Raw genomic sequence first — 15399 nt, 5'->3', positions numbered from 1 at the left:
AAAAAGGATCTAATTGTCAAGGACCATGGAATTCGCCTTCTTGAGGCACAGATTGCAACTGGTGGAATCATTGATCCAGTGTACAGTCATAGAGTGCCAGTAGAGGTGGCGTACCAGAGAGGATACTTTGATGAGGAAATGAACCAGATCCTCGATGACCCTGACGATGACACCAAGGGCTTTTTGACCCCAACACACAAGAGAACCTCACCTACCTGCAGCTTGTGGAGAGGTGTGTGAGAGACCCAGATACTGGCCTTAGCTTACTCGTAATCGTCAAGAAAGGAGAGTTCTACTTCTTCATTGATGAGCAAACCAAGACCATTCTAAAGGCTATGACAACAACTAAGGCCGGAGGCAAATTCCAAGGACAGAAAGTGTCTCTATGGGATCTCCTCTACTCAAAATACATCACCGAGGAGAGAAGGAGAGAGCTTGTGCAGCAGTTTAAATCTGGAGCAATCACTATTGAACGCTTCATGGAGATTATACTAACAATTATTCAACAAAAGACTACCACCACAACAACCACAACATCTTCAATGACAACATGTACACCACCACCTGAGACAAAGTCAGAGAAAACAACCATTACCACAACAACCACAGAGACAAGCTTCCATGGTATCAGGAAGAATGTCACCGCTGGCGAAAGCTGCTTGACTCAAAAATCATTGACAAGAAACTCTATGAAGACCTCAATACAGGAAAAGTCACAGTGAACCAAGTGAGTGAAATGGACTCAGTACGCAAGTACTTGGAGGGAACTAATAGCATTGCAGGTGTATATGTTCAGTCCACCAAACAGACCATGAGCATCTATGAGGCCAAATCCAAAGGTCTTCTGACTCCTGGAACCTCTCTGGTTCTGCTGGAGGCTCAGGCTGCCACTGGATTTGTCATTGACCCAGTGAAGAACAAGAAGCTCTCTGTAGAAGAGTCAGCCGCTCAAGGTTTAGTTGGGAATGAGTGGAAGAACAAACTGCTTTCAGCAGAGAGGGCAGTCACTGGATACAAAGATCCCTACACAGGAAACACTATTTCCTTGTTCCAGGCCTTGAAAAAGGATCTAATTGTCAAGGACCATGGAATTCGCCTTCTTGAAGCACAGATTGCAACTGGTGGAATCATCGATCCAGTGTACAGTCATAGAGTGCCAGTAGAGGTGGCGTACCAGAGAGGATACTTTGATGAGGAAATGAACCAGATCCTCGATGACCCTGACGATGACACCAAGGGCTTTTTTGACCCCAACACACAAGAGAACCTCACCTACCTGCAGCTTGTGGAGAGGTGTGTGAGAGACCCAGATACTGGCCTTAGCTTACTCGTAATCGTCAAGAAAGGAGAGTTCTACTTCTTCATTGATGAGCAAACCAAGACCATTCTAAAGGCTATGACAACAACTAAGGCCGGAGGCAAATTCCAAGGACAGAAAGTGTCTCTATGGGATCTCCTCTACTCAAAATACATCACCGAGGAGAGAAGGAGAGAGCTTGTGCAGCAGTTTAAATCTGGAGCAATCACTATTGAACGCTTCATGGAGATTATACTAACAATTATTCAACAAAAGACTACCACCACAACAACCACAACATCTTCAATGACAACATGTACACCACCACCTGAGACAACGTCAGAGAAAACAACCATTACCACAACAACCACAGAGACAATTTTCCATGGTATCAGGAAGAATGTCACCGCTAGCGAGCTGCTTGTCTCAAAAATCATTGACAAGAAACTCTATGAAGACCTCAATACAGGAAAAGTCACAGTGAACCAAGTGAGTGAAATGGACTCAGTACGCAAGTACTTGGAGGGAACTAATAGCATTGCAGGTGTATATGTTCAGTCCACCAAACAGACCATGAGCATCTATGAGGCCAAATCCAAAGGTCTTCTGACTCCTGGAACCTCTCTGGTTCTGCTGGAGGCTCAGGCTGCCACTGGATTTGTCATTGACCCAGTGAAGAACAAGAAGCTCTCTGTAGAAGAGTCAGCCGCTCAAGGTTTAGTTGGGAATGAGTGGAAGAACAAACTGCTTTCAGCAGAGAGGGCAGTCACTGGATACAAAGATCCCTACACAGGAAACACTATTTCCTTGTTCCAGGCCTTGAAAAAGGATCTAATTGTCAAGGACCATGGAATTCGCCTTCTTGAGGCACAGATTGCAACTGGTGGAATCGTCGATCCAGTGTACAGTCATAGAGTGCCAGTAGAGGTGGCGTACCAGAGAGGATACTTTGATGAGGAAATGAACCAGATCCTCGATGACCCTGACGATGACACCAAGGGCTTTTTTGACCCCAACACACAAGAGAACCTCACCTACCTGCAGCTTGTGGAGAGGTGTGTGAGAGACCCAGATACTGGCCTTAGCTTACTCGTAATCGTCAAGAAAGGAGAGTTCTACTTCTTCATTGATGAGCAAACCAAGACCATTCTAAAGGCTATGACAACAACTAAGGCCGGAGGCAAATTCCAAGGACAGAAAGTGTCTCTATGGGATCTCCTCTACTCAAAATACATCACCGAGGAGAGAAGGAGAGAGCTTGTGCAGCAGTTTAAATCTGGAGCAATCACTATTGAACGCTTCATGGAGATTATACTAACAATTATTCAACAAAAGACTACCACCACAACAACCACAACATCTTCAATGACAACATGTACACCACCACCTGAGACAAAGTCAGAGAAAACAACCATTACCACAACAACCACAGAGACAAGCTTCCATGGTATCAGGAAGAATGTCACCGCTAGCTGAGCTGCTTGTCTCAAAAAATCATTGACAAGAAACTCTATGAAGACCTCAATACAGGAAAAGTCACAGTGAACCAAGTGAGTGAAATGGACTCAGTACGCAAGTACTTGGAGGGAACTAATAGCATTGCAGGTGTATATGTTCAGTCCACCAAACAGACCATGAGCATCTATGAGGCCAAATCCAAAGGTCTTCTGACTCCTGGAACCTCTCTGGTTCTGCTGGAGGCTCAGGCTGCCACTGGATTTGTCATTGACCCAGTGAAGAACAAGAAGCTCTCTGTAGAAGAGTCAGCCGCTCAAGGTTTAGTTGGGAATGAGTGGAAGAACAAACTGCTTTCAGCAGAGAGGGCAGTCACTGGATACAAAGATCCCTACACAGGAAACACTATTTCCTTGTTCCAGGCCTTGAAAAAGGATCTAATTGTCAAGGACCATGGAATTCGCCTTCTTGAGGCACAGATTGCAACTGGTGGAATCGTCGATCCAGTGTACAGTCATAGAGTGCCAGTAGAGGTGGCGTACCAGAGAGGATACTTTGATGAGGAAATGAACCAGATCCTCGATGACCCTGGACGATGACACCAAGGGCTTTTTTGACCCCAACACACAAGAGAACCTCACCTACCTGCAGCTTGTGGAGAGGTGTGTGAGAGACCCAGATACTGGCCTTAGCTTACTCGTAATCGTCAAGAAAGGAGAGTTCTACTTCTTCATTGATGAGCAAACCAAGACCATTCTAAAGGCTATGACAACAACTAAGGCCGGAGGCAAATTCCAAGGACAGAAAGTGTCTCTATGGGACCTCCTCTACTCAAAATACATCACAGAGGAGAGAAGGAGAGAGCTTGTGCAGCAGTTTAAATCTGGAGCAATCACTATTGAACGCTTCATGGAGATTATACTAACAATTATTCAACAAAAGACTACCACCACAACAACCACAACATCTTCAATGACAACATGTACACCACCACCTGAGACAAAGTCAGAGAAAACAACCATTACCACAACAACCACAGAGACAACTTCCATGGTATCAGGAAGAATGTCACCGCTTAGCGAGCTGCTTGTCTCAAAATCATTGACAAGAAACTCTATGAAGACCTCAATACAGGAAAAGTCACAGTGAACCAAGTGAGTGAAATGGACTCAGTACGCAAGTACTTGGAGGGAACTAATAGCATTGCAGGTGTATATGTTCAGTCCACCAAACAGACCATGAGCATCTATGAGGCCAAATCCAAAGGTCTTCTGACTCCTGGAACCTCTCTGGTTCTGCTGGAGGCTCAGGCTGCCACTGGATTTGTCATTGACCCAGTGAAGAACAAGAAGCTCTCTGTAGAAGAGTCAGCCGCTCAAGGTTTAGTTGGGAATGAGTGGAAGAACAAACTGCTTTCAGCAGAGAGGGCAGTCACTGGATACAAAGATCCCTACACAGGAAACACTATTTCCTTGTTCCAGGCCTTGAAAAAGGATCTAATTGTCAAGGACCATGGAATTCGCCTTCTTGAGGCACAGATTGCAACTGGTGGAATCATCGATCCAGTGTACAGTCATAGAGTGCCAGTAGAGGTGGCGTACCAGAGAGGATACTTTGATGAGGAAATGAACCAGATCCTCGATGACCCTGACGATGACACCAAGGGCTTTTTTGACCCCAACACACAAGAGAACCTCACCTACCTGCAGCTTGTGGAGAGGTGTGTGGAGAGACCCAGATACTGGCCTTAGCTTACTCGTAATCGTCAAGAAAGGAGAGTTCTACTTCTTCATTGATGAGCAAACCAAGACCATTCTAAAGGCTATGACAACAACTAAGGCCGGAGGCAAATTCCAAGGACAGAAAGTGTCTCTATGGGATCTCCTCTACTCAAAATACATCACCGAGGAGAGAAGGAGAGAGCTTGTGCAGCAGTTTAAATCTGGAGCAATCACTATTGAACGCTTCATGGAGAATATACTAACAATTATTCAACAAAAGACTACCACCACAACAACCACAACATCTTCAATGACAACATGTACACCACCACCTGAGACAACGTCAGAGAAAACAACCATTACCACAACAACCACAGAGACAATTTTCCATGGTATCAGGAAGAATGTCACCGCTGGCGAGCTGCTTGTCTCAAAAATCATTGACAAGAAACTCTATGAAGACCTCAATACAGGAAAAGTCACAGTGAACCAAGTGAGTGAAATGGACTCAGTACGCAAGTACTTGGAGGGAACTAATAGCATTGCAGGTGTATATGTTCAGTCCACCAAACAGACCATGAGCATCTATGAGGCCAAATCCAAAGGTCTTCTGACTCCTGGAACCTCTCTGGTTCTGCTGGAGGCTCAGGCTGCCACTGGATTTGTCATTGACCCAGTGAAGAACAAGAAGCTCTCTGTAGAAGAGTCAGCCGCTCAAGGTTTAGTTGGGAATGAGTGGAAGAACAAACTGCTTTCAGCAGAGAGGGCAGTCACTGGATACAAAGATCCCTACACAGGAAACACTATTTCCTTGTTCCAGGCCTTGAAAAAGGATCTAATTGTCAAGGACCATGGAATTCGCCTTCTTGAGGCACAGATTGCAACTGGTGGAATCATTGATCCAGTGTACAGTCATAGAGTGCCAGTAGAGGTGGCGTACCAGAGAGGATACTTTGATGAGGAAATGAACCAGATCCTCGATGACCCTGACGATGACACCAAGGGCTTTTTTGACCCCAACACACAAGAGAACCTCACCTACCTGCAGCTTTTGGAGAGGTGTGTGAGAGACCCAGATACTGGCCTTAGCTTACTGTCCCTGAATAAATGAGCTGATAATGATTTTTTCCAGAATCCTACAATTGTCTTGTAAGATGTGCAGATATAATTCAAAAGTATTTTCATTTAATTTTACATTACATTTTATAAAATGTAATTCCTTTCATTGTTGATGGTACCCAATTATTCTGAATTGAATATATTAAAAGCGATTTCGGAAGTGAATTTTGTTATTGTGAAGTAATCCACAATTATACTTCATCTGAGATATTGTGTACATGCAATAAATGCCAATGCTAATGTTAGCAAAAAGGTAAAAAACAGTTATGTTTATTGATATCAATGTGGCACACATAAGATTACATTTTGCTTAACTCTGTGCCCTTAAACAGGAATGATGAGAATGGTAAAGTAAAGATAAGAGAAGTCGAGTGTGCATAAAATGTTTAATAAATTAATGAGATTCATAATCACAATTTAATCTGACCTGATTCCAGCAGATTTATCCTCTTGTCTGTCAGACCTCTGTCTTTTTTCTTGAAAATAAACAAACCCATAAGCAAAGAAAAGTCATCCACTGAAGTAGCAATATATTTACCCCGCCTAACAAACATACTGGTATATTCATTTCCAGAGTGAGTCTATGCCTCCCTCTTGTGGATAACTTGGCACTACTAGAACTATGAGAAACACTTGTGATACATTCACATACATGATTATGATTATATACATTCTTTGAGTTTTTTACAGATTAGCCCAAGTTTTCATCACTAATCTGTATCACCACATAGTTCATTCAGATCACAAATAAGTACACAAGGTTATTAACATTTTCTTAATAGTAATACGGAATATGAGATGTATTTAGCAAGGTATATGAAATCCCATTTTATTCAACATCATCAGCTTAGAGCATTCAAGTCATATAAAGACGTATAAAATCATAAACACAGTTTCAAAAAGATGTCAAAGAAAGACCCCAATTGTGGTTTGAGTGGTCATGGTAGAAAATAAAAAACACTTATTCACTAGTATCCATGTTTTAAAGAAGCTAGGCATATTCACTTGTACTATAAAGTTATGCATTTAAACAGTTTTTTCATATTGGTTTGAATACAATGTCCTTTGGCAGGCATTCTTAGAACAAATGACTGGACCAATAGATGACTCTAATTTGTTACACAGCTATTGGATTTCTTCTTGGCCACGATACAGTTTCTTCAGACCTCTTGGGAGGTAACGGCAGGACGACAGTTTAAGTAATTGAGTGCTGTAGACGGGCCTATAACTAACTTGCAAAACAAAGAAAATACAAAATGTTATGTTGAGGTAAATCACATTGCATGTGCTGCAGTGATGTACTGGTAAATACATTTAGGTGGGTAAACGCTGATTGCTCTTTGCGGTGAGTAAAGTAATGCTCCCTATACATGGTTTCAATGCATTTTTCCACAAAAGGTGGGTGAACACTCGCACAAAATAAAAAAGGTGCGTACACAGCGTTTACACTCCACTACACCACTGATGTACTACCCCTACTTCTGGCATTTTCTATCTAGGTAGACAAATTCAAACACTTTTCCAAGGGTTTTATTTCACAAAAGCTTGCATTTGTTCTGATAATAATCCTTATCAGAAATGTATTGCGCAAATAATAGAAAAACAAAGTAAAAGTTAACTAAACAAAGAGTAATGTATTACATGTATTGGCTATTGCATTTCATTGTGAGTTTTATGTTGAAATGAAGACAAATGTGTTGCCTACTGGAGGGCAGGTGTCGTGACCTTGGTCCCACTAAGATTGAGCATACGCAGGTGGTCTGCTTCGGTTCCCTGACCTAGATAGCCCGTGGCAATCTCCATGTCATCTTCAGAGAAGAGTTGGTTGGGAAGGTCTAGCTCCTGCAAGGTCCCACTCCATTTCTGGGTCAGTAGGTGAATTCCCTTCTTGGACAATGATACTGTGACATTGCTGCTGAAGTACAGTCCCAGTACAGACACTTAAGCACTAATAAAAAAAGACAGCAGAGAGTATAGCAGCATATGAGTTTACAGCGTAGACGTGAATCAATGTAATCATTGATAACTAACTAAGAGGGTAGCAACAGACTTGGCCAAATCGTGCATTTTATTGTTTGTGCAAAGGCCATCCATAGCATCAACAATGGATGGGTATGTATGGATACTGTATACTGTACCTTCACATGGTAGAGCAGAGAGCCCGGCTGCTGTGATCCTGGAACAACCTCTCAGGTCCAGCACACACAGTTTAGGGGAATCGTAGACAATCTTTGTCAAGTCTTGGTCAGTCATGAAGGAAACAGCTGTGGTGTTCATACACACCTCCTCCAGTAAAGGGAAGCCAGATGTGGAACTCGACCCGTTACGAGCCATTTTAGGCATAGTAATGACATTCAGCATCCGGAAAGTCTGAACCACAAGAGAAAATAAATCAAGATCTGCAATGTGTTTGTTCCCTCACACAACAAATAGGATGCATGTTTAGGAATATGTATATTCTGTACAAGCTTCCTTCTTTTCACTCTGTCATTTAGGTTAGTATTGTGGAGTAACTACATTGTTGATCCATACTCAGTTTTTTCCTTTCACAGCCATTAAACTCTGTAACTGTTTTAAAGTCACCATTGGCCTCATGGTGAAATCCATGAGCGGTTTCCTTCCTCTCCGGCAACGGAGTAAGGAAGGACGCCTGTATCTTTGTATTGACTGGGTGTATTGATACACCATTCAAAGTGTAATTAATAACTTCACCATGCTCAAAGGGATATTCAACGTCTGCTTCTTCATTTTTACCCATCTACCAATAGGTGCCCTTCATCGCGAAACATTGGAAAACCTCCCTGGTCTTTGTGGTTGAATCGGTGTTTGATATTCACTGCTTGACTGAGGGACCTTACAAATAATTGTATGCGTGGGGTACAGAAATTAGGTATTCATAAAAAAATCATTATAAACACAATTATTGCACACAGAGTGAGTCAAGACAACTTATGATGTGACTTTTTAATATAATGTGACTTGTTAAGAGAGGTTGAAGCGCCTCTTCAACCTCAGGAGGCTGAAAATATTCGGTTTGGCCCCTTTGACCCTCACAAACATTTACAGACCATTGAGAGCCTCCTGTCGGGCAACTGCAACACTAGCAACCGCAGGGCTCTCCAGAGGGTGGTGCGGTCTGCCCAACGCATCACCGGGGACATACTGCCTGCCCTCCAGGACACCAACAGCACCTGATGTCACAGGAAAGCCAAAAGGATCATTAAGGACATCACCCACCCGAGCCACGGCCTGTTCACCCTGCTATCATCCAGAAGGCGAGGTCAGTACAGGTGCATCACAGCTGGGACCGAGAGACTGAAAAACAGCTTCTATCTCAAGGCCATCAGACTGTTAAATAGACATCAATAGCCGGCCTCCACCCATTACCCTGCCCTGAACATAGTCACTGTCACTAGCCGGCTACCACCCGGTTACTCAACCCTGCACCATAGAGGCTGCTGCCCTATGTAAATAGACATGGAATCACTGGTCACTTTAATAATGGAACACTGGTCACCTTAATAATGTTTACGTACTGTTTTACTAATTTCATATGTATGCAGTGCATTCGGAAAGTATTCAGACCCCTTGATTTTTCCACATTTTGTTACGTTACAGCCTTATTCTAAAATGGATTAAATTGTTTTTTTTCCACCTCATCAATCTACACAAAATACCCCATAATGACAAAGCCAAAACAGGTTTTTAGACATTTTTGCAAATGTATTAAAAATAAAAACTGAAATATCACATTTACATAAGTATTCAGACCCTTTACTCAGTACTTTGTTGAAGCACCTTTGGTAGCGATTACAGCCTCGAGTCTTCTTGGGTAAGACCCTACAAACTTGGCACACCTGTATTTGGGGAGTTTCTCCCATTCCTCTCTGCAGATCCTCTCAAGCTCTGTCAGGTTGGATGGGGAGCGTTGCTGCACAGCTATTTTCAGGTCTCTCCAGAGATATTAGATCGGGTTCAAGTCCAGGCTCTGGCTGTGCCACTCAAGGACATTCAGAGACTTGTCCCGAAGCCACTCCTTCGTTGTCTTGGCTGTGTGCTTAGGGTTGTTGTCCTGTTGGAAGGTGAAGTCTGAGGTCCTGAGAACTGTGGAGAACTCTGGAGCAGGTTTTCATCAAGGATCTCTCTATACTTTCCTCCGTTTATCTTTCCCTCGATCCTGACTAGTCTCCCAGTCCCGGCCGCTGAAAAACATCCCCACAGCATGATGCTGCCACCACAATGCCTCACCATAGGGATGGTGCCAGGTTTCCTCCAGACGTGACGCTTGGCATTCAGGCCAAAGAGTTCAATCTTGGTTTCCTCAGACCAGAGAATCTTGTTTCTCATGGTCTGAGAGTCTTTAAGTGCCTTTTGGCAAACTCCAAGCAGGCTGTCATGTGCATTTTAATGAAGAGTGGCTTCCGTCTGGCCACTCCACCATAAAGGCCTGATTGGTGGAGTGCTGCAGAGAGGGTTGTCTTTCTGGAAGATTCTTCCATCTCCACAGAGGAACTCTAGAGCTCTGTCAGTGTGACCATCGGGTTCTTGGTCACCTCCCTGACCAAGGCTCTTCTATAATAACAATTGCTCAGTTTTGGTAGTTCCAAACTTCTTCCATTTAAGAATGATGGAGGCCACTGTGTTCTTGGGGATCTTCAGTGATGCAGATATTTTTTCGTACCCTTCCGCAGATCTGTGCCTCGACACAATCCTGTCTCGGAACTCTACGTTCAATTCCTTTGACCTCATGGCTTGGTATTTGCTCTGACATGCATTTCCAACTGTGGGACCTTATATAGACAGGTGTGTGCCTTTCTTAATCATGTCCAATCAATATAATTTACCACAGGCGCTCCAATCAAGTCGTAGAAACATCTCAATGATGATCAATAGAAACAGGTTGCACCTAAGCTCAACTTAGAGTCTCATAGCAAAAGGTCTGAATACTTATGTATATCAGGTATTTCTGTTTTTTATTTTTAATACATTTGCAAAAATGTCTAACAACATGTTTTCACTTTGTCATTATGGGGTATTGTTTGTACATTGCTGAGGAAAAATATTTATTGAATTCATTTGAGAATAAGGCTGTAATGTAACAAAATGTGGAAAAAGTCAAGGGGTTGGAATACTTTCCGAAGGCACTGTATTTACACTACCAGTCAAAGGTTTGGACACACCTACTCATTCAAGGGTTTTTCTTTATTTTTACTATATTTTACATTGTAGAATAATAGTGAAGACATCAAAACTATGAAATAACACATGTGGAATCATGTAGTAACCCAAAAAGTGTTTAACAAATAAATATATATTTTATATTTGAGATTCTTCAAATAGCCACCCTTTGCCTTGATGACAGCTTTGCACACTCTTGGCATTCTCTCAACTAGCTTCACCTGGAATGCTTTTTCAACAGTCTTGAAGGAGTTCCCACATATGCTGAGCACTTGTTGCCTGCTTTTCCTTCACTCCGCGGTCCAACTCATCCCAAACCATCTCAATTGCGTTGAGGTCAGGGGATTGTGGAGGCCAGGTCATCTGATGCAGCACTCCATCACTCTCCTTATTGGTAAAATAGCCCTTACACAACCTGGAGGTGTGTTGGGTCTTTGTCCTGTTGAAAAACAAATGATAGTGTCACTAAGCCCAAACCAGATGGGATGGCGTTTCGCTGCAGAATACTGTGGTAGCCATGATGGTTAAGTGTGCCTTGAATTCTAATTAAATGACTGACAGTGTCACCAGCAAAGCACCCCCACACCATAACACCTCCTCCTCCATGCTTTACGGTGGGAAATACACATGCAGAGATCATCCGTTCACCCACACCGCGTCTCACAAAGACACGGTGGTTGGAACCAAAAATCGAATTTGTATTCCAGACCATAGGACAAATTTCCACCTGTCTAATGTCCATTGCTCATATTTCTTGGTCCAAGCAAGTCTCTTCTTAATATTGGTGTCCTTTAGTAGTGGTTTCTTTGCAGCAATTCGACCATGAAGGCCTGATTCACACAGTCTCCTCTGAACAGTTGATGTTGAGATGTGTCTGTTACTTGAACTCTGTGAAGCATTTATTTGGACTGCAATTTCTGAAGCTGGTGACTCTAATGAACTTATCCTTTGCAGCAGAGGGAACTCTGTGTCTTCCATTCCTGTGGCGGTCCTCATGAGAGCCAGTTTCATCATAGCGCTTGATGGGTTTTGTTACTGCATTTGAAGAAACTTTCAAAGTTCTTGAAATGTTCCGTATTGACTGACCTTCATGTCTTAAAGTAATGATGGACTGTCGTTTCTCTTTGCTTATTTGAGCTGTTCTTGCCATAATATGGACTTGGTCTTTTACAGTGCCTTGCAAAAGTATTCATCCCCCTTAGCGTTTTTCCTATTTTGTTGCATTACAACCTGTAATTTAAATGGATTTTTATTTGGATTTCATGTAATGGACATACATACACACACTCCACAGAGCTGGGCTTTACGGAAGAGTGGCCAGAAAAAAGCCATTGCTTAAAGAAAAAAATAAGTAAACATGTTTGGTGTTAGCGAAAAGCCATGTGGGAGACTCCCCAAACATATGGAAGAAGGTACTCTGGTCAGATGAGATTAAAATTGAGCTTTTTGGCCATCAAGGAAAACGCTATGTCTGGCTCAAACCCAACACCTCTCATCACCCCGAGAACACCATCTGGTTTAAGGGGAGACATTTAAATGTCTTGGAATGGCCTAGTCAAAGCCCAGACCTCAATCCAATTGAGAATCTGTGGTATGACTTAAAGATTGCTGTACACCAGTGGAAGCCATCCAACTTGAAGGAGCTGGAGCAGTTTTGCCTTGAAGAATGGGCAAAAATCCCAGTAGCTAGATGTGCCAAGCTTATAGAGACATACCCCAAGAGACTTGCAGCTGTAATTGCTGCAAAAGGTGTCTCTACAATGTATTGACTTTGGGGGGGTGAATAGTTATGCACGTTCAGGTTTTCATTTTTTTTTCTTAATTCTTGTTTGCTTCACCCAAAAAAATATTTTGCATCTTCAAAGTGGTAGATATGTTGTGTAAATCAAATGATACAAACCCCCCAAAAATCTGTTTTAATCCCAGGTTGTAAGGCAACAAAATAGGAAAAATGCCAAGAGGGGTGAATACTTTCGCAAGCCACTGTACCAAATAGGGCTATCTTCTGTATACCCCCACCCTACCTTGTCACAACACAACTGATTGGCTCAAAAGCATTAAGATAGAAAGACATTCCACAAATTAACTTTTAAGGAGGCACACCTGTTAATTGAAATGCATTCCAGGTGACTACCTTATGAAGCTGGTTGAGAGAATGCCAAGAGTATGCAAAGCTGGGTGGCTATTTGAATATAAAATATAGTTTGAGTTGTTTAAGTTGTTTTTTGGTTACTACATGATTCCATATGTGTTATTTTATAGTGTTGATGTCTTCACTGTTATTCTACAATGTAGAAAATAGTAAACATAAAGAAAAACCCTTGAATGAGTAGGTGTGTCCAAACTTTTGACTGGTGCTATATATTTATATTTTTTGTTGTTGCCTGTTTTGCGTGTTAGTTTGGCATTAATACGTGTCACATATCAGTTTGCAAACAGTGTAAAAAATAATAGTTTTGAGTTATTTAAGCCGTATACAAACATGGTCTCTTTTTTGCTTTCTTGAGTAAGGCAGCGCCAAAATGCAGGTGTTTCAGCCTAGCTCAGTGCTTTCTGTGGTGGTCGGGCAGCCAGAGGAAAATACGGAGTGTAGGGGTTGGTAATGTTCTCTAGTTGCGATCTGTCACTCATGGGGACACTATGTCACCACAAAATCTACGGGGAGAGCTCGAAAATTCAAGCCCCTTGTGTGCTGCCATAGAGCTGCATTAGAAATGCCCATCCAATAAGTCTCAAGGTCATTGGCCACAGATAAAATGAAGTCAAATCACATTATTTCTACCGTAGCTTTGATTGGACTGATCACGTCAACATCATACTATCAATCAATGGAAACTCAGAACTGGGAAATCTCAGACTTCAGTGAGTTCAAGACAATTGGGAACTCTGAAAAAAACTAGCTTAGACTGGGAAAATACTTTTTGAACGGTCATCCAACTCAGAATTCCAAGTTGGGAACTCGGGCCTCTTTCTAGAGCTCCGACCTGAAGATCACTGACGTCATGATTCAACCTTGTTTTTTTCAGAGTTCCCAGTTGTCTTGAAAGCACCATAAATCCAGAGAATGCCAGACTTTGATGACAAAGTTTGATGACAAAATTTGCCCACAAGGACCATCGTGCCACCTTCCTGTTCAAGTGAGCACAGTACAACAAGGTGTCCAAAAATGTATTGTATGCTGCTGTATAAATGATGTAATATGCCACGGAGATATGTACACTGTAGCTAAGAAAGTAACACTAAGTGTATGTTGTGTAGTTAGCTGTTAGTAGCCCATGTGCCTCACCCTAATAATTTGGTCCCTTTCCCCCTCATAACTTAGCCTACTGTTCTGACTTGGTGGTGCACATGTAGCCTGTAGACTGTTTTAGAGAAATGTAATCATTGAATATTGTAATAGCTTTCATTGTCTGCTTATATGCCCCCTTTATTTAACCTACGGTTCTGACTTGGTGTACAAGAGAATACTGTAAGAACAGCCCATGTTCTGAATTATGTTGCTGTACATTTCAAAAGTGCTGAACAAATAGTTATATTGACTACGTCCGTCCTAGCTCGCTCATTAATGTCTTAATCGAAATTACGGATTTCCTCTTATCTGCTCTTCGTCCGCTTATGCCATAGTTTGTACATCTCAATTCTCAGTAGAAACTACATATCAGCTGTTTTTTAAAAGGAAAGTAAATGAGGCTGAATGAACTGTTTTGCTGCCAGACAAGGCTGCGCTGATAGCCAGGTGTAGCAGTGGTAAGGATTCACTCCATGGTGCTGAAAAGAATGCTCTGCTGTTGGAACAGCTTTATGAAGGCCCTAACAGTTTGTCGGCACCGTTTGTCACCGTTATTTACATTTACATTTTAGTCATTTAGCAGACGCTCTTATCCAGAGCGATTTACAGTTATTGAGTGCATACATTTTCATACTGTGCAATTAATGTATTGTTTAGTGTTGTGTTGTGTTGTGTAGTGGCTTTGCTGGCATGCATACATTAATTTTGTTGTGTTTGCCCTACCAAGATTTACATGTTAAAATCGCCACTGCATAATACCCATAAAACCTAGCAGTCAGACAAGGAAATGGTTCCAATACATTTTCCACCATTCATTTTTCCCATAGGGGATTTTAGAAACACTTAAAATAAGGGCTGTGTTTCATGTATCATGGCGTGACGTTTTGATAACCTTGTACTGGGAATAGCAAATGAGGACACGTGCCGGCATCTACGAAGAGAGAGAGGCTTAACATTAGTAACTGCCATTGAAATGTGCCACACTGCCGAAGTCACTAACATGAGAATGAGAGCGATGGAAATCGAAACCCCACGCACTGACGCTTATACTGTTCACGGTGTTGACAGGCAAACATTCAGACAAAACCAATCGAGGCAGAGTAATTTACCACGAACAGCGAACACAGACAGCCCCACAGCATGCAAATACTGTGGAAATGCACACCCAATAGGTAAAGAGCACTGCCCTGCCTACGGCAAACCATGCAGAGCTTGTGGAACTAATAATCACTTTACAAAAGTGTCTCAAGAGCAAAAGAAGAGTGAGTGAGGGCAAGATTCACCTTGTTGATGATGTCACTCAGTCTTTAGAGCAGTGAAATTGACATTTACATGCATGA

The 15399-nt window shown here is 42.3% G+C and overlaps 1 protein-coding gene across 1 annotated transcript in view; it reads left to right on the top strand.

Moving 5' to 3' along the window:
- LOC121553928 (plectin-like) overlaps positions 1–6105 on the top strand; it is a 131396-nt gene extending 125291 nt beyond the window's left edge. The window contains 7 exon segments of the mRNA XM_045211666.1: positions 1–178; positions 181–653; positions 656–2770; positions 2773–3342; positions 3344–3756; positions 3792–4479; positions 4481–6105. Of these exon segments, the coding sequence (XP_045067601.1) occupies positions 1–178; positions 181–653; positions 656–2770; positions 2773–3342; positions 3344–3756; positions 3792–4479; positions 4481–5584 (5541 nt within the window). The 3' untranslated portion in view covers positions 5585–6105.
- The last annotated feature ends 9294 nt before the right edge of the window (positions 6106–15399 follow it).

The sequence above is a fragment of the Coregonus clupeaformis genome, chromosome 38 (assembly GCF_020615455.1).
Source record: "Coregonus clupeaformis isolate EN_2021a chromosome 38, ASM2061545v1, whole genome shotgun sequence".
NCBI classification, from domain to species: Eukaryota; Metazoa; Chordata; class Actinopteri; order Salmoniformes; family Salmonidae; genus Coregonus; species Coregonus clupeaformis.
Note: the sequence above shows the minus strand (reverse complement) of the source record. Positions and strands in the feature narration are given on the sequence as shown.